The sequence below is a fragment of the Tympanuchus pallidicinctus genome, unplaced genomic scaffold, assembly GCF_026119805.1.
Source record: "Tympanuchus pallidicinctus isolate F22 unplaced genomic scaffold, pur_lepc_1.0 scaffold23, whole genome shotgun sequence".
Classification (NCBI taxonomy): domain Eukaryota; kingdom Metazoa; phylum Chordata; class Aves; order Galliformes; family Phasianidae; genus Tympanuchus; species Tympanuchus pallidicinctus.
The window spans coordinates 5,292,940-5,310,738 of record NW_026294740.1 but is presented as its reverse complement, the minus strand read 5'-3'; the positions used below and the strand labels follow the sequence as shown (position 1 = coordinate 5,310,738).

General features: G+C 63.3%; 1 protein-coding gene across 3 annotated transcripts; it reads left to right on the top strand.

The window, feature by feature from the left end:
• The first annotated feature begins 12,778 nt into the window (after positions 1-12,778).
• On the top strand, positions 12,779-17,374 carry CBX8 (chromobox 8). 3 transcript variants are annotated; one of them, XM_052687595.1, is made up of 5 exons: positions 12,779-12,914; positions 13,464-13,507; positions 13,771-13,836; positions 13,935-14,001; positions 14,143-17,374. In XM_052687595.1, the coding sequence occupies exons 1-5, from the start codon at positions 12,846-12,848 to the stop codon at positions 14,965-14,967; spliced, it is 1,071 nt and encodes a 356-aa protein (XP_052543555.1). In that variant the 5' UTR covers positions 12,779-12,845; the 3' UTR covers positions 14,968-17,374. The 3 variants fall into 3 exon arrangements, with proteins under 3 accessions (XP_052543555.1, XP_052543554.1, XP_052543556.1); XM_052687594.1 differs by having other exon boundaries at positions 13,911-14,001; XM_052687596.1 differs by lacking the exon at positions 12,779-12,914 and having other exon boundaries at positions 13,296-13,507; positions 13,911-14,001.
• The last annotated feature ends 425 nt before the right edge of the window (positions 17,375-17,799 follow it).

Sequence of the window (17,799 nt, the reverse complement as noted above, 5' to 3'; positions counted from 1 at the left end):
CTGTGTTTGCAGCAGTGCCTGCCTTCCTGCGCTCACCCCATTGCTGCAGCTCTGTGACCCTGTGCTTTTGGTACTGGATGCAGCAGGCCCAGCAGTGCTGCCCAGAGAGTGCAGGTGCTGCTGAGTGGAGGATGCTAAACAGCCTTACAGGGACTGGGAGACTTCCAACGCTAAACTGGGATGAGAGAGAAAGAGATGGGGAAAGAAGGAGTGTGAGGGTGGTGCATGCCTGTGTGCATGGGGGGCTCCTCCAGGCAGTCATTTGATGCATTTTGTGGAGTTTTTGTTTTTCTCAACCTCTGCCACTCTGCTCTGTGCTGTGGGGAGCTGATGGTGTCGCTTTGCTGCTGTGGGGTCACATTTTCTCCATGCCCTCCACCCCCAGCACAGCATGGCCTTGCACACATTGGCTGCCATTGTCCACTCTCAATTAAGCTGGGTCTATTGGGGCTCAGTGCTGGGCTCCCACCAGCACTGCTTTGGGTCCATGAGTGTCAATAGGGCCACGGAGGGGCAGTAAGCAGGGAAGAGGGTGAGGAGGGACGGTCCTGGCTGTGCTGCTGCCCATAGGAGCAGCCTCGTGGTACAGATACTGCTGCTCAGCAGGAGCCGCCGGCTCAGCTGTCACCTTGATGTAGTTTCAAGTAAACTGCAAACGTGAAGATTTATTTATATGGGACGAGCAGGCATATAAAGCACGCTGTGCGAGGCAGCGCAGCCCGGTAGGGAGCTCCCTGCATTTCAACAGCTGTGACTTCAGCAATCTTGGCCATGTGTCATCCTTACTGGCCCTGCTGATCGCAGGCATGCGTTGTTTAAGGGGTGAGAAGGAAAGGAAGCTCCATCACCAGCTGCCAACTCCTCCAGGTCCCTGTCAGACAGCAAGGAGCAGCGGGAGCCAAATTCCCAACCTGGGATGTTCTGAGCTCTGCATCCCAGGGTGGGAGGGGGAGAGCAGCCGCAGCTCCATTCTTGTGAGGTTTGAAGCATCACCACAGCCCCAGAGGGGCTGCAGCTTCTGAGTCAGCAGTGCTCGGCTCAAGGGAGGGAAAGGGACAGCCTAAACCTCTGGGAGGTGTTGCAAGTTGTGCTGCATCAGCCAGGGTAGAAAAATGCTACAGCTAGAGGAAGTGAATTAAACAGCCGTCACTGTGGTTATGAAATGCAGTGTGATGGAGGGCCTGAGCTGGTGGAAGCTGCAACAAATGTGTATTTCATATTGGACATACAGACTGCGCTGAGCAGAAATTCCTGTGCTGGGGTGAGGCTGCATCTCCTGCTCTCCTGAGAGCCATTGGGTTCTCAGCTTCTTCTGCAGGAGCACCTGTCCTGGAGCTGCAGTGGTTGGGCCCCAGGCAGCCCCATTGCTCTGTTCCCTCCCGATGCACAGCAGGGCAGTGACCTCCCTTCATTCACAGAAGACAAGGATGGGAGAAGCAGGATGACTCAAACTTCAGGTCACCTCTTGGCTGAAACCGAACGCGGAAAATTGCAGCCCACAAAGCTGGTGTGAGAGAGCTGTGAGCAACAGAGGCCGGGGTGGAAAGCAGGACTCAGCGTTTCCCTCTGTCAGGTGCTGCTGGTGGGACCCAGCTGGGGCTGGTGGCCCCAAGGAACCCTGCAGATGCCCCTTGTGCAGGTCAGGGCACTGGGATTTCAAGGGGTGATGCAGTAGAGGGGGATGCACTTCACAGATGAGAGCCTTCCGAGCTCACTTGGTGACTGCAGGGAAGAAACCATCTGTATTTTGTGTCAGGTTCTTTTGATTGTCAAAGGTGACCTTTGGAGAGGGAAGCTTTGCTGGGCATCATGGAGCCGAGAAGGCACCTGAAAGCACAAAATAAGCATCAATTGGCATGCGTTAGTAAATGTTAATTTTCACATATGCTAGCAGTTCCACACGGCTTGAAAAAACACAGAGCGAAGCGTTGTCCCTGAGTGCACCCATCCATTTGCAGCACGCTGAGAGCCAGGCTGTCATTTCAACATCAGGAAGGGATTTTATAGCTCTGCCCTCTGTCCGCTGGGTCCGGCCGTGACATCGTCCTCCTCTGTTTGTTTCCTTCTGTCTCATGAAGTCACCGACGACAGATCAAACATGGAGATTCATCACGGGACAACGGCGGTGTCGCTGGCCAGACACCAGAGGTGCCCTCGATCTCGCTGCCTGGCGGCCGGAGTGATGCCTTATCTCGAGTTTAAGGGCTCAACCTGACCCTGAGCCATTTTTAACCCGAGGTGCGAAGATCCTGCCCCGGGCGTCCTGCTTCGCTTTGAGAAATTCTTCCCTCTCTCCCCACTCTCTGCTCTCCCGTTGTTTTTCCTTTCAGTACCTCCGGCACCAGAGGCAGACCCACTTTCAGAGCGTTTGATGCTCTATTTCTTGAAGGCTCTTTAACTCTCAGGACTCAGAAATAACTCTTAGCAAACGCGGCGCGTTGAGACCCAACAAGAAGGCATCTAATCTAATGTATCGCATTTCCATAGTTTGTGCTGCAAGCAGCAATTTGTGGTGCGGCAGCAACGGCTGAGCAGAGACAAGCATTATCACAGGAATTTCTTCTGTCTCTCGCCTGAGCGTGTGACAAATAAATCTCAGCTGTAGCACTGGCAGCTCTGGTTTCGGACTGACACACTTAACTCTTTTTTTTTTTTCTTGTCCTGAAAAAGGCGATTTTACCTTTCCCACGTGCGCCTTCATTTCCCTTCGGTGAAGAATTCGCTGCGTGACGCAGCATCAGCTGCACACACAAATGGCACCGCACGAAGTTGGGGGAGGCCGTCAATAAAAGCAGCCGAAGGGACTCCGGCCTCCGAGCCGGGGGGGTGGGGGGGGGAGGGGGGGTGAAGGGGGGGGGGAGAGAGGAACGCTGCGGCTGCACCCGGTGCACGGGGGCGGGGGGGACCGGTTCGGGACTGCTGGACCTCAGGGGCTGCTGGACCCGAACCTCCCGGCTGCCGGTGCCGTGCGGGCACACGGTGCTGCGTGAGGGCGGAGAGAGCGGTGCCGGGATCCGCGGGGATTCCCGTGTTTGCAGGGGAATTGAAGGCAGAGCAGGCTGACGGATCGCCTCGGTGCGTGGCACTGCCGAGTCTGCTTTCGCGTTTCGCTTTCAGCCTCTGGCATCTGAACGCTGAGATGTTGGAGAGGAGCGGGGAAGAGGGCAGGGGGTGTCCGGGTGCGGGGGGGGGGCGGGACGTTGAGAACAGCTTGGAGTTCTCCGCACGGGGAGGAAACGCCGTGTCTCGGCTGAGCTTTCATCCGGTAAATGAGGACACGCCAGGACCCAGCGGCTGAAGTCCGTATCAGCAGCAGCAGGGACAGGAGCGCGGTGCCATTTTAGCAGTGAATGAAAGCCAGCGGCAGGATAAAAAAAATAAATAAATAAAAATAAAATAAAAAAAAGAAAAAAAACCCAGGTGGGAAGGCAAAAATGTGCGCTGCGTGGCATCTCTGTGGGATCTCTGCCATTCAGCCACAGGCTGGCTGTCACTGGCAGGATTCAGAAAGGCAGGGACGGGAAAGCTCAGCCTGTGTCACAGCCGGGGGGAGAGGGGGGGGGGACCACAGCAGCTCCGCTGTCCTGAAAATGCCCTCCTCGCCCCTCCCGGCTCTGGGGCTCTCCCGTGATCCGTCCCGTCCCCATGGGGCTGCGCTGCAGCACCTCTGACTTTATCACATTGATCCTTCCTCCCGGGGGGTCTCGCGTTGCTCGACCGCTGTGTCCGCAGCTCCGGGTGCGGGGCTGCTCTTTCCCGGGCGCTGCATGCTCCCGCGTCGAACCCCGCCGTGGGGCCGAGGAACGGTAGAGAAAGACGGGATAGAGGCAGAGCTGTTTGAGGAGGGGGGGGGAGAGGGGTTGCGGGTAGGGGTGAGCGGGGCAGGGATGAAGCCCCCCTTGTACAGAGAAGATGGAAATGCGAGGGATGTCCCCTCGAGGAAACACCGGAGCGGGTCAGAGATGAGCCAGGGGCTCTGCCCCAGCCGCGATACCGAGCGCTGCGCGGTGGTCGCGGCGTCGGGGGGAGCCACGGCGAGAAGCTGGGGGACTCAGTGCTATCAGTGCCGACTGCGGACCGCCCGGTCGGTTCAGATGAGCCCCCACCTCGACGGGCACAGGGCGAACGGAGGGACGCGGGGACGGCGGCTGCCGGTGTCCCACCGCTGGAGGACACGTCCCGCAGACTCGACAGGAGCGGGAGAAAAACGAAACGGGGGCGAGAAAGCAGGGGAGGGCCGAGGCTCGGGGCGGGGCAAAAGGGGGGCGGCCCGGCGGCGCTTGGACTGCGTGCCCGGTTCGGCCCGGCCGCCGGGCGCGGCGCTCACACCTGCATTGCAGCAGCGGCGGAGCGCTCCGGGCCGCGGGCTCAGCTCTCGACGCAGCGCTGCATTGCAGCGCTGCAGGAGCCCCCTCCTTCCCCTCACCCTTCTTATCCCGCCGCCGCCTCTCAGCTCCGGGAGCGTAGACCGGGCGCTGTTCGGCCCCGATGCTCCGGACACCTTCCCCTGCCGCCGCCGCGCGTGGGTCACCGAGCCGTCCCCGACCGGGAGCACAGCCGTGGGGAGGGGGACACGTCCCGCCCCGCTGTGCCCGTGCAGGTTGGGATTGTCTGCAACCGGCGTTCAGTGACCCCCGCGCGGGGGCAAGGAGCAGCCCGGACCGGACCGGACCGTCCCATCGGGGCAGCTCGTGCTGTCCGCCCAGTCCCCAATCCAGGTGCCGAGTCCCGACACCAAAAATCTCGATCCAGCCGCGCCCCGCCCCGCGGCCAGTGGGACCTGAACCCCGCCGGCCGCCCCGCCTCGTGTGAGCCAAGTGCTGTCCTGCGCCATCCCAACGGGCTGCCCGAGCGGGGTCGGGAGCAGGGGCCGGTCGGGCCGGAAAGGGACAGAGCCGACGGGTGCTGTGGCCGGATCCCGGGGCGGCCCCTCCGGCTGTTGCCCGACGGGACGGTCCGCAGCGTCGTCGGGTCACTTCGCTGCTCGTGGGGTGGGCGGAGAGAAGCGAGTAGCTCTGAGATCCCGGAGCACCGGGAGGGGAGGGATGGCCCCGCTCCGGGTGCCTCGCCTGGGGACAGCGGCCCAGGAGCCGGTGCCGGCCGGGCGTGACCGTGTCTCGCGTGGTTCCGACAGCCGCGACCCGCGACTGCTGTGTGCACAGAGCGCCGAAGGGAGCGGGGATCCCTATGGGAAGGAACTCGGAGCCGCCGGGCGTCCCGGGACGTGGCCGCACGGATGGGGGGCCGCGGGGAGGTGGGAGCCGGGACCGGGCTGGGGGCAGCGCCCGCCCCGGCACAACGGGGTCCCGTTCCCAAGGCTCCCTCTCTGTGTCTGCTTTGGGAAAACGCCAGCACGGTAACAAAATGGCGGGGAAAGGGTGGGATTGTCACGGCCAGCCCCGCGGCGCAGCCCGCCCGGCTCCGGCAGCACCCGGCGGAGCTCGGGGCGCCCGTTCCGGAACCGGCAGCGTGGCGCGGGCACCCTCCGGGATGTGCCGCTGCTCGCCCGCGCCGCTCGGCTGGGCTCCGGTGCAGCCGCAGCTGCAGAAAATGGCTGCTCGGCGGAGCCCGCTGAATCCTGCCGGGGGGGGGGGGGGGGGACGGCGAGAAAGCGGCGGCACGGCCCTCCACGGCGGCCGCGCCCCCCGGTGCCCGCGGTAGGCGGCGAGGGGGCGGTCAGGAGCCCGCGGGACGGCCGGAGCGGAGCCGGGAGTCCGTACGGAGCCTCCCGCCCGAGCCTCACCTGCGGCGGGGCGGGGGCACGGGAAGCACGTGCCGGCCGGGGCGGGGGGCAGCTCTCGCACGCCGGAGGGCCGAAGGCGCACCGCTGCCTCCCGCTACCCGGCTGAGGCCGTTCAACGCTCCGTTGAAAATAAATAAAATGAAATAAATAATATAAACACCGTGGCGGGAGCGCGGACGCGGCGTCGCGAGGCTGCGGAGATGCCGCAACGAAAAGTCGGTCCCGCGAACCCGCGCCGAGCAGCCGCTCCCCGCCCGCTGCCCCGGCCGTTCTCCATCATCTGCCCGCGGGGCGGCAGCGGACGCGCGTGGGAACGGAGCCACCGCCTCCTACCGACGGGGGTTCGCTCCCCCCGGCATCGCGGGGCGGTTATCGCGCGTGTCGAGGGGATGTCCCCAAAACGCGGCTGCTGCTCCGCAATGCTCCCCCCACGGGGAAACGACCGCGTGAGTCGGGGCCGCTGCCGGCACCGAGCAGAGCCGGACACGAGGGACGTGTGACGGGGCCCGGGCTGCGCGCGGTCACCGGGAGCGCCGTCCGGAGGACTCGGGGACCTCGGCACTCGCCCTCCGCGGGGCTGTCCTGAGCAGGGACAAGGAAAAGCCACCGCGTGTCCTTCGTGGTGCCCCAGGTCTCGGTCTCCGAGAGCGGCTTCCCTACTCGCGCCCGAGGCCCCGGTGTGCGGAGAGTCCCGCCTCATCTCACGGCGCCCTCCCGCCGAGCGCCGTCGGTGCCACCGGAGCTCGGAGCTACAGTTCCCACTCGCGACGCTCACGGAGGCGTCGGGGCGGTGCTGCCCGCAGGGGTCCGGCAGCGCGGGGCTGAGGGCGCGGCCGCTGGGCTCCCGCCGAGGGGCAGCGGGCGGCGGGTTGGGGGAAAAGGGGGGCGGCTCGCTGTGGGTCCCGGCCCCACGGGCGAGGGGAGAACGCGGGGGGGCGGCCGGCCCGTTCCACTCGTGAGAGCGCGGTTGCTGCGATACGGGAGGACCAATGAGCGCTCACCAGCTCACCCCGGGCTCGGGCACCGCTGCCTTATATGGTGCGCGCCGTCCGCGGGGCGCCGAGCTCATCGCCATATAAGGGCACGAACCTAAATACAGCGCCTACCTTGGGCGGGGGGCGGGCCGGGGGGCGGGGCTTGGAGGACCGAGTGGCCGCCCCCCAGCCCCGGTGCAGCCGCCGAGCAGCGGCCGCGGAGCGAGATGCAAATGGGCCTCACCTCTAATTGCTTTTGTTAAACGCGGGGCCGCGCTCGGCTTGCGATGCGGCGGGGGACGGGACGGGGACGAGGGCGCTGCAAGCCGCTCTACGAGCTGCCTCCTCTCCTCGGCCACGGGATTCCCACCTTCCCACGCGCGGCCGTGGGGCACGGAGGTGACACGGCCCCGATGCAGCCGCATCCCCCCTCTCCCCCCACGGTCCCTTCCCCGGCTGCTCTCCGCTCCACCGCTCAGCGAGGACCTCCGCCCTAAGAAGTGGGGATCGGGGGGCAGCCGCGGCCGCTGCGGCCGGAGCCGAGAGCTGCAGCCTCGTCCTGGGCCGGGGGCGGTCGGCCGGGGGCGGTCGGCCGGGGGCCTCTCTTGAGATCTTCAGATTTCCCCGCCCGCCACGGAGCTCCGCTCGGTTCCTGCCTCCTGGCCTTTGCAAACAACTCCTATTTATGCTCCTGCAAATAATCAGCAAATTCAGAAAGCCCGGAAACAAAAGAGCTTTTGTGCAAAGTGTTCGCAGCCCGGAGCTGGGCGATAACGAGCCCCCCGCCCCTCCGCCCCACCCCCGGGAGCGGCTTCAGCCCCACCAGCGGTCCGCTGCGAACCCGCGGGGCGGTGACCCCGCACTGCCGGCGGGACGGGGCTCGGGCTGTGCCCGCCTGGGCCCCCCGCTCGGTCCCCTCCGTCGGCAACCAGAGTAGGGCCGGGTGGTGCTCGGGGCACGGCCGGGTGGGAGGCAGCGAGGACACTTTGGGGGCGGTTCCCCGGGGCTCTGCGAGCCGAGGCCGCCCGCACCGTGCTGCTGGGCTCGGGCTCGCGGGGGTCTCTGTCCCAGGGGGCGGCCGGAGCGCCGCGGGCTGCACGGCCACTGCCACGATTTTCAGGAGGACGGTGCCACCTATGGAAAACACCTGGAATTCACCGCGCTGCCGGGGCCGCGCCAGGAAGCGTCGCAGTTTCGTGCGGAACCCCCCGAGGACGAGCCCCGTCCGCCGTCTCCTCAAGCTCCGGGGCCGCTCCGGGCCGGGCCGGAAGGCGGCGGACGGAGTTCGGTCTCAGGTTGATCCCCCCCGGGCTGTGGGGCCGCCGCTGTCCTTCATCACCGCCGCTGCCCCGGGAAGGTTCCAGTTGGACGGGACGCGGGGTGGCTCCTCGTCGGGGATGACCGCTCCTCCGTTCGGCTGCCCACGGCCCCGGTAACCGGGGAATAACGATCTGAGGTGTGGGGAGAAGGGGTGTCCCCAGCTCTGCCCCCATCCCGGCTGCGATGCTCGGCGAGGTCCGGCCGCGGCTCTCCCTGGGGTCTCCCGGGGTGGAAGCTCCTTGGAACGCGTCCCACGGGAACCGAGGTGCAACGCGGCGGCTCCATCCCGAGCTCCGGCGGAGCAAAAGCAGCGCTGAGCACCGGGAGGGGCGGGTGGAAGACAGAAGGGAAAGGCTCTGGGACCGTGCTGAGCGCTGCTCCCCGCCTGCCCTGGACCCTTGTGCCTTGGGGGCAGGATTCGATGTCAAATCAGTCGACACGATCATTTCTTCTCAGGGAGATTTCTGGGCTTCAGAGCGGCAAGAAGTTGCTCCGCGATGACAGTCTTCGTCTTGGGGACCGTCTTGGGGACACCGCTGCCGGGCGCTTGCCGAAATCTCCCCACCGGTGATTCGCTCGGCCCGGCCAACGCATCGCTGCGGCCCCGGGGATGTCCGGAGCCTGGCAGAGCCGTGCCCGGTGGCAGAGGTGTGAAAAGCTGCCGGCGCAGCCCCTCCTGCAGCGATCCCGCTTTAAACGCAGCTCCGATTATTGGTCCGCTCTCCGGGCCCGCTCTCCCGCTCTGTCCTGGGACGGCCGCTCCAGCCCGTGCCTTCTCCCCGCGGGGCCGGGATGGGGAGACGGAGGTTGTGGTGGCACTGCCGCTTTGTCCCGAGCGCTGCCTCCTCGCTTCGCCTCTAAGCGCTCGGGAAAGTAAAGGCTCCGTTTCAGCATCCGTGCTTCTCCCGCTCCCGGGGCGGATCTCTGGAGTCCGGCAGCGCCACGGGACCCCGGTGCCCCGCCCGCAGCACCGAGCCAGCCCCGCAGCAGCCCGGGGGTCGGCAACCTGCCCCGCCGCTCGGCGCGACTCCGCTCAGCAGCGGGAGGAGGGAATCGTTTTCCTGCCCGGCCCCGGGGTGGGAGCGAACCGGCAGAGCTCGGAGCCGAACCGGACATCGGGCGGCTGCTCAGAGCCGCGTGCCGGGGGCAGCAGCTCCAAAGGGAGGCACCAAGGGGCCGGTGGCTCCGCACTTGCTGGGAGCTCCAGAGCGGGGTTCTCCCGTGTCCGGCAATACCGCTTCTCGGGGGGGGGGGGCTGCGAGATTCGTCTCCCGAGGCATAGGGACAGACCCGACCACAGTAACCATGCGGACACCTGCAGCCGCCCGAGCTCTGCGAAGGGAGCGAGTTGATCTGCCCTCGGTTTCCCCGCGCGTTCTCAGCCCCAACGCCATTCTCAGGACGCCCAGGAGAATGGGACACGTAGCAGAGCGACCTCAACAGAACCGGGTCTGCCATTTGCACCGGCAGACTCGGCAGCCCGGGGAATGGGGCCGAACCTGGCCCTGGGCTGGGTGCTCACCGTCCCGGGAGCGGGCACCGGGGGCGGAGCCGAGAGCTCTCGGGAAGCCGCAGGGAAAAGCAGGACTGCGGCGCGGTGATGCGCTGCGCCCGCGGCTGGGTTGGAGCCAGATCCCCTCCGTCTCGGGCTCAGCCGGGCTTCGATACTCGTGCTCATCCCGGCGCCCTCACGGGCGGCCCCAGGAAGGGTCTCAGCCCCCCACTTTCGTTGCAATGCTCGTAGCCGTGGGAGCCCCCGCACAGCGAGAAACGAGGGGGGAGCTGGACACGATGCCCTGGGGCATCTCGCTGAGACCCTGAACGCTCATCGCAAGAGTTCGAGCGGGGCGAGAGGAGAGCGGGCAACTGAAGAGCAGATTTGGGGTCAAATGGGGGGAAACCGGGTCCACATTTGCATGTGCTGCAGCAGACGCCCTCGCGGGCCCGGAGCGGTCCTCGAGGGGGCTCTGACGTCGCCACTTCGGGGCAGAGCCGGGGACGCGAAGGGGCCGGCGGGGACGGATGGGGCGCGAGCCGGGACCCCACTGGACCGGGAGTCCGAATTACGCCTCGGCAACTTTTGCGGTTGACCTCGGGAACGCGGAGGGCATCCTGTTCCCGGCTCCGTTGCTGATCCCGGTGCCCGAGCACGCACCACGGATCCTGCACCCACCGGGCAATGGGTCCCGGGCCCCCTCCGGCTGGAGGAGGAACTGCCCAGGAGAGCCGGAGATGATCTCACCCGCCGCGCACTCATCCCGCGGTTCCGTTCCCCCTCTTTCCTGGCCGAGACCCCTCGAGATCCCGCAGCCCCTCTCCCAGCGAGCCCGCGGCTTCGGGGAGTCGGGTCGGGCCCCGTCTTAGCGGCGATTGCTTCCCGCTGCCTTCTCCGCGCCGTTCTCGTTTGTATCTCGCCTTCCCTCTGCCCCCTGCACAGCACTCAAGGATTCAGCGACCCTGTGCTCGCATGGGTCCCTCGTGGGACCCTGCTGCTGAAGCGAGCTCTCCGCATCCCCTCGGGCACCCTTGAGACGGCGCTTTCCTCTGGCAGCGGGTACACCGGCAGCGAAGTTGCGGGACCCACACGCCGTTCCATGGCTGCGGCATTCCCGAGGCCACCGAACACGGCCCCTCCAAGGGTTCTGCCCCGAAGCCCCGAGCAGCAGAGCGCAGCGTTACCGGCAGCGGCGGCCCGGGATCAGTCCCTCCCCCAACACTCCCCAGCCGGGTTTAGCGCTCGCTCCTCGCGGGCCATTCCCCTGTGCAGCATCTTCGAGACACAGCATCCGGGCCGCTGCGTCCACTCTGGTTAACGACCCGCTCCGCCGCTCTGCCTTAATTAACAACGATTAATTCGATATTAACGAAAATCTCCCAGGGATGCCGCTTGCCGGGAACCGGGGAGGGCGCGGGGGTTGCGCCGTCCCCTCCCGTCCTCCTCCCTTCGCGTCGGTTCCTCCCGGGGGCTCCATGCAAATCCCGTGTGCCGCGGGGATCCCCAATGGCATGGAGCCGTGGGACAGGAACCTCCCCTCCGTTCGGCAGCGGGATCTCATCCCCTGCACCTGTCCCGCCGGATCCCCCCTTAGCGCCTCCCACGCTGCCCCCGGTGGCATCCGCGCTGCGGGACGGGACGTGGAGGGGCTCTTGCACGGCTTTTCCTCCGAGCTGCCCAGCTCTCGGCCCCGCAGCGAGCGGCAGTCCCGGGTTCCTGCACTCGGATCCCGCGAGCCCCCCGTGGGGCCGCGTGTCTCCATCACCTGGCATTGTCTGAGCAAGCCCGGAGCCCCCACGCGAGCTCCTCCTGTAGCAGAGGAACCGTTGCCCGCATGACACCCGTGGGAGGTCGAAGTCCGGCCGGACGGGACCGTTGGGAGCCGGCAGAGCTCCGCTGTGGCAAGCGGGAACATCGGAAGAAAACGGTCCCCGGGATGGAAACAGCACCGGAGCTCCACCGCTCCCGGATCCGAAAGAAGCCACAATCTCTTTGACTGGCAGCCGGCTCGTTGGAGATTACATCCAACACGGGGACATCCACGCGTGAAAGCGGCCCCAGCGAGCCTCGCTGCTCCTCAGCGTGCAGCCCGCGGGGGTCGGGGCAGAACCGTGCGAAGCGTCGCCCCGCGTGGACGCAACGGCAGCAGCAGCGCACCAGCGAGTGGCGTTGGGGAGCGCGGGGCTGAGCTGCCGATCCCTGGTCGCGAATTGTTTCTCTCGGCGGGACGCGGCAGAAGCTCCCCCGGGCATCCCCGGAGCTTCCCCCGACGGTTCCTGGGGACATCGCGGCTCTCCCTGGCTGCGCTCCCTCCGGTTCTCCCCGCCCGCCGCAGGCAAGACCGTGCCCCGGGGCTCGCCGTCTCGCTCTCCGGTGGGGCCCTCGGGGAGGGGACCCACGGTGCCACCCGGCCCAATGACTCGGAGGGCCGGATCCCCTCCGGGGCCGCCTCGGTGGCACTGGGACCCCTCCCACCCCCGCGATGCCCCACGATTGAGCAGGGAACGCAGCCGCGGGCTGCCGGAGTGAGGAAACCAGAAACTCGTATTATGGGCTGTTGAGGTCTACTTTATTTTTACTACCCAAACTGTTGGAAAGTATTTAAACTTAACCAGAAACAGCTGCGCGGCTGGCACGGCCCGGCGCGGCCATTTGTTTCCCTCAATGGCTTTTTATGATGATGAACTCTGCCGGCCCCTGGCTGCCTCGGCAGCGCGGTCGTAATGAGGTGATTTTTACGCAATCCGCGAGCGCTTCGTTAACAAAAAAAATCCCATTTTCTTTGTCACACGGGGAGGTGGGGTTGAGGGGGGGCCTACGAGCTGCCCGGCCGCCCCCTCGGGTTCGCCCCGTTCAGGTGCGCTCGAAGGGGCCGGACCGCCCCGCCTCGCTCCGCCCCATCCCGTCCCGGTGGCGGCGGTTCCTTTGTGCTGCGCCCTGGGGGGGGGGGGCACCGTCGGAGCGGGCGGGGCGGACGCGGGGGGGTCAACGTCCCCCCCTCGCACCCCACCCCGCTGCCGCCCCGCCCCGAACTCATCGGGACGCGGCTCACGTCGGGGGGCGGCGCGGCTTTCGGGGGCGGGCACCGGGCCCGGGCCAATGCGGCGAGGGCGGAATATTCCACCCGGCTCCGCCAGCAACAAGTGCGGGGGGGGCCCGGAGGGGAGGAGGAGGAGGAGGAGGAGAAGAGGAGGAGGAGGAGGAGGAGGAGGAGGGAGGAAGGGGGGGGCCGCGGCGCTGACGTCAGCGGGCGGAGTATTATGGTCTGGGCTGCGCTGGCGGCTGCCTGTGTGCTGCGAGCGGCCGCGTAAACATGGAGCTCTCGGCCGTCGGGGAGCGCGTCTTCGCGGCCGAGGCCCTGCTCAAGCGCCGCATCCGCAAAGTAGGTGCCCCCACCCCCCCCCGCCGCCGCCGCCCCGCCGCCCCCGCGCCGCCCCGCAGCCCCTCTCCAGGCCGCGCCGCCCTCTCCGCGCCCTCCCCCGGCCGAGCGGCGCTGCAGCGGCGGCTCCGGCGGCCCCGGCTGCGGCTGGGGGCGGCCCTTCCTCCTCCCATCCGCATGCACGGGGCTGTGCGGGGCGTGCGTGCCGCGCTGCTGCGTGCCGGGCGTTGTGCGCCGGCCTCCCCGCCGCAGGCTGCGGGCTGCGGGGCTGCTGCACGCGCATTTTTTTTTCTACCTTTTTTTTTTTTTCCTGTTGTTGCGTTCCCCCCCCTCCTCCCCCATCCCCCTTCCGCTCCCATCCTTCCCCCCCCCCTCACCCCGGTCCCTCTCCCTCCCCCTCGCATGTTTTTGACACGCGGGTTGGGGTGCAGGCGTGTGTCGGTTGCAGGCGTGCGGTTGCGTGTGTAGCTTTGTTGCAAGCATTTATCGTGGGTTCCCTCCGTGCACGTTTATTCATTTATTTATTTATTTCCCCTCTCTTTGCATCTGCAGGGGCGCATGGAATATCTCGTAAAATGGAAGGGCTGGTCTCAGAAGTAAGTCTGCTGTTTGCACAATTTTGCAGCCTAGGGGCTGCTGGGGAGATGGCTCCTTGTAGCTGTTAGTTCCCATTGTAGCAGGAAGGAAAGTTGGATCCCTTTCTCTGTGCCGCTTTTTTTTTTTTTCTTTTTTTTTTTTTTTTTTTTTTTTTTTTTTTTTTTTTCCCTTTTTCTTTCGTTCTTCCTTTCTTGCCATTGCTCGTTTCTGATGCCTTTCCTTCTCACTGTGCCCCTCCCTCCCATCCTCCCCCCCCCCCCAGGTACAGCACTTGGGAACCCGAGGAGAACATCCTGGATGCCCGGCTGCTCGCGGCCTTCGAGGAGAGGTACAAGGCCTTTTGTAGCTGTAGCCATTACGCTTGTAAATATGTGGCTGTCTTGTAGCTATGCTGAATTGAAGCTTTGGTTCTTTTGACACCTCTAGGGAGCGAGAAATGGAGCTATTCGGGCCTAAAAAGCGCGGCCCCAAGCCCAAAACCTTCCTGCTAAAGGTGAGGTGGGAGCACTGCAGGGAATGGGGAGCGGACTGCCCCCGGTCCCTCTGTGGGATGTTGTGTGTGGGGTGGCTGCATGCCGTGGGCTGCGGTTGGGCGTTGGGGCGATGAACTCACGGGTGTTGGTCTTCTTTGCAGGCCCAGGCGAAGGCCAAAGCCAAAACCTATGAGTTCCGCAGCGATTCATCCAGGGGGATCCGGGTGCCGTACCCCGGGCGATCCCCGCAGGAGTTGGGCTCCACGTCCCGTGCACGGGAAGGACTCAGGAATATGGCCCTGACCCCGCAGGGCAGCGGCAGCAGCAGCGTGCCCAAAGCGGACGGCGTGCGGGACCGCGTCCTCCGGGTGGAGGAGAAACCCGGGGAGACACCTAAAAAACGGGGCCCGAAACCCAGGAAGGAGCTGTATAAGGAGCTGGCGGAGAGTCTGGACGCCTCCAAGAGGAAACTGGGGGAGCCGGGGGACAAAGTGGGGGACTACCTCAAGGCCAGGAAGATGGAGGAGGCGGCGGGGGCCGCCAAGTTCTCCTCGGGACACAGCGTCATCCAGCTGGCGCGCCGACCAGAGCCCGACCTCACCGGCGCCGTGCCCGGCCCCAACCGCCTGGAGGTGGGCACCAAGCTGGGCACCGCCGACCCCTACGCACCGCGTGTGGCCAAACACCGCTCCGACCTGCTGGACCCCAAAGGGCCGGGCGGGCTGGACCCCAAATTGCTGCACGGAGCCGTGGGGCCCGGCCCCGGGGGGGGGCTGTTCCGTGATGGCGGGGGCCCTGCAGGGCGGCCCTCCCTCATCGCCCGCATCCCGGTGGCCCGGATCCTGGGGGATCCCGAGGAGGAGTCGTGGAGCCCCTCGCTCAGCAACCTGGAGAAGGTGGTGGTCACCGATGTGACCTCTAACTTTTTGACCGTCACCATTAAGGAGAGCAGCACGGACCAAGGATTCTTTAAGGAGAAGCGATGAGTTCCCGCTGGTGGTGGTGCTGGGGCTTTTCTTCGGGCTAGATCCAGACAAAAGCTTGGTCAGAGCTTGGTGGGCTTTTTTTCTTTTCTTCTTTTGATTTTGATTTTTTTTTTTTTGTTAATTTCCTGGAGAGGATTTAGAAACTGTCCTAAATTCATTCCCTCATTCTTCTTCTTTTTGTTTGTTTGGTTTTTTTTTTTTTCCTCCACGTCTCACATTTCGTTGGAAAGATTATCTCTAGAGTTATATTTTCTATTAGATGTAAATATGTTATTTAAGAAGAAAATGCTTATATATATATCTATATATATATTTCAACTCTGAGTTGTTTTATTTAAATGGAGACAACAGTGACTGCTCAGTTGCTCTTAGAAAGGACAATAAAACTGAGAACCAACGGAGTTCACGCATCTGTTGCAGGAGCCGCTGTACATAACGATGTTCATAGCAAATTACGTTCTGATTTTTTTTTTTTTTTTTAATTATTATTTTTTTTTTTAACTATTATTTTCCATATGATGCTATGGATGGTGATGGGGGACGCGTTACTCCCCCCTCGGGGTCAGATGCCCCGGATTTCTTGATTGTGATATTAAGGTGTTGCTTGTACAATCAAGTGTGCTGTATCCAGAACTGTTGCCCTTGACGGCTGAAGTTGGCACTTGAATTGACAGTATTGCTGGGGAGGGGGCGTTTCCAGATTTAAAAACAAATAGTGGCTGCAACATCGGGGCGGGGAAAAGCAGAAGTCCATAAAGAGCCTGAAACCGTTCTAGTGGAGCATTAACTTGAATTACCTTTCCTTGCGAAGGAAGAGGAGGTTTGCGTGTGAGGTTCCTGAGAGGGGAGATACTGCAATGCACTTTAATAGAATTGTCACAGCAGTTGTGGGAGACAGAACTGAGCTGAGAATCTGTTTTCATTTTGTCTGGTCGCTTGATTCTTTTTCCCCCACCCGCTTCCAAAAAAACAAAACAAAACAAAAAAAGCCAACAACTCTGTTTACATTCCTGAAATGCCAGAGAGGTTTGGGAGGGTACCGTATGGCTGCCCATATTTAGATGCTTTATGCTGCTATAGAAAGCGGATTGTTGTGGGTTTTTTTTTTCCCCCCCTTTCCCCACCACGTTTCACTTCAGGCAGTCGGAAGGCGCCCGGTGCAACGTTTTGTAATATCCACATCCCTGACAAATCCCAGAGCCACCTTGATGCATTCAGAGACAATAAATATTTCCCTTTTCTTCTGCTGGTTAAACAATAGCCAAGGGGCTGAATCTTCCTGTGCGGAGCAGCTCCTGCTGACTCGGGGTGGCTTTCAGTGTTTGCATTTCCCTGCCCATCTCTCGTGGCTCCCGAGGGCTGCGCAGCCCCGCAGTGCCGTGGCAGTGGGGCTGGGTGGCCCTGCCTGGGGAGCAGTTCTCCCCTCTGCTCCCGTTGCCCCCTCCGTTTGCTTTCCTCTAAACTCCATTGCAGCTGAACCCGGGTTTGGGGATGTCGGGGGGGGGGCCGTTCTGTTGTATTTTTTTTTAGTTGATGTAGAGCAGGTGTCCTCGTGTCCTCGCGCATTGATTTGAGCATCTCTGGCCGTTCGAAAGCACAAATCTGTCCGGCAGCCCCCGAGGGCCTGGGGTTGGGGGAAGATTGGCCTTTTCCATCCTTTCCTATTGGCCCGAGGAAGCTCTTCAACGCTTCCTGGTCTGGGGGCTGCACAGAAGCTGAAAGCACATGGGGCCCAGTGGGGAGATGGGGCTCGGCGAGGAGCCTCCCTTCAGCCCAATGGGAGAGCCACGCTCCGCCTGGCCGTGCCCCTCTGCCCTTCCATTTTTGGGACCGTTGCCTTTGTCAGATGACGTAGCGAGAGGATGCTGTATTGACTGTACAAAGGGAGCCGTGTCTGTGACTTCTTTTATTTTTTTGTTGTCGTCGTCGTTTGTTTTGTTTCTTTGTTTTGTTTCGTTCCGAGGCATATTTTGTAAAATGGAGATTTTTTCCCTCGGTTTGTGTGCTGGGATCGGTGCTGGGGCTCAGCAGCTGCGGGCTGGGATTGAGGATGGACGGAGCCTCCCTCCCTCCACCTGCAGAGGTGCTGAAGGCTGAGAAATGTGCGAAATGCCGGGGCAGGGCTCTGCCTCCCGCAGCCCCGTGTAACACGTATATAGAGCAAGCCGTACATGTGGGTGTATATGTGTGTATGTATATAGCGACGTATATACTGAGCGTGTGCGTGGGGGTGTGTGTGCGTGAATTATTTAAATCTAAGACTTGTATAAAAACAAACAAACAAAGATTTGGCTAAATCTCAGTCTCAGAAAAGTGAAGCTTAACTTACGTGTCTTCTGCCAGCCGTGAATGTCCGTACGAGACCTGCTTTTTATGTGAGTTTAAATATATACTTTGTAAATAGAAACGTGTCTTTCTCCCGTTTGTGGCCGGAGGTGAGCAGAGGAGGGAGCCGTGGGGGGGCAACGGAGCTGCGGGGCTCCGACGGGGCGGGCGGTGATGTGCGTGGCCGGGTGCGGCCGTGCTGGGCGCAAAGGCTTCGAGCGGGCAGCGGGGTCCGAGCCCGCACCGTTCCCGCAGAGCAGGGCCGGGTGCGGGGAGAGCCGGGCGGCTGCGACGGGCACGGATCGGCCCTCCGACGGCGCGGGATGCGGGCGGTGCGATGCGGGGCCGTGTCCGGACTGAGCCCGGCCTTTGTATTCAAATCTCCCCCGGCCGCGTAGCTGGGGGTGAAGCGAGAGTTGGTTTTGGTGTTTTTTTTTTTTTGTTTTGTTTTTTTTTTCTTTAATTTTTTTTTTTCTTTTTTAAAGCTGTGTCCTCATTAACCTCCTT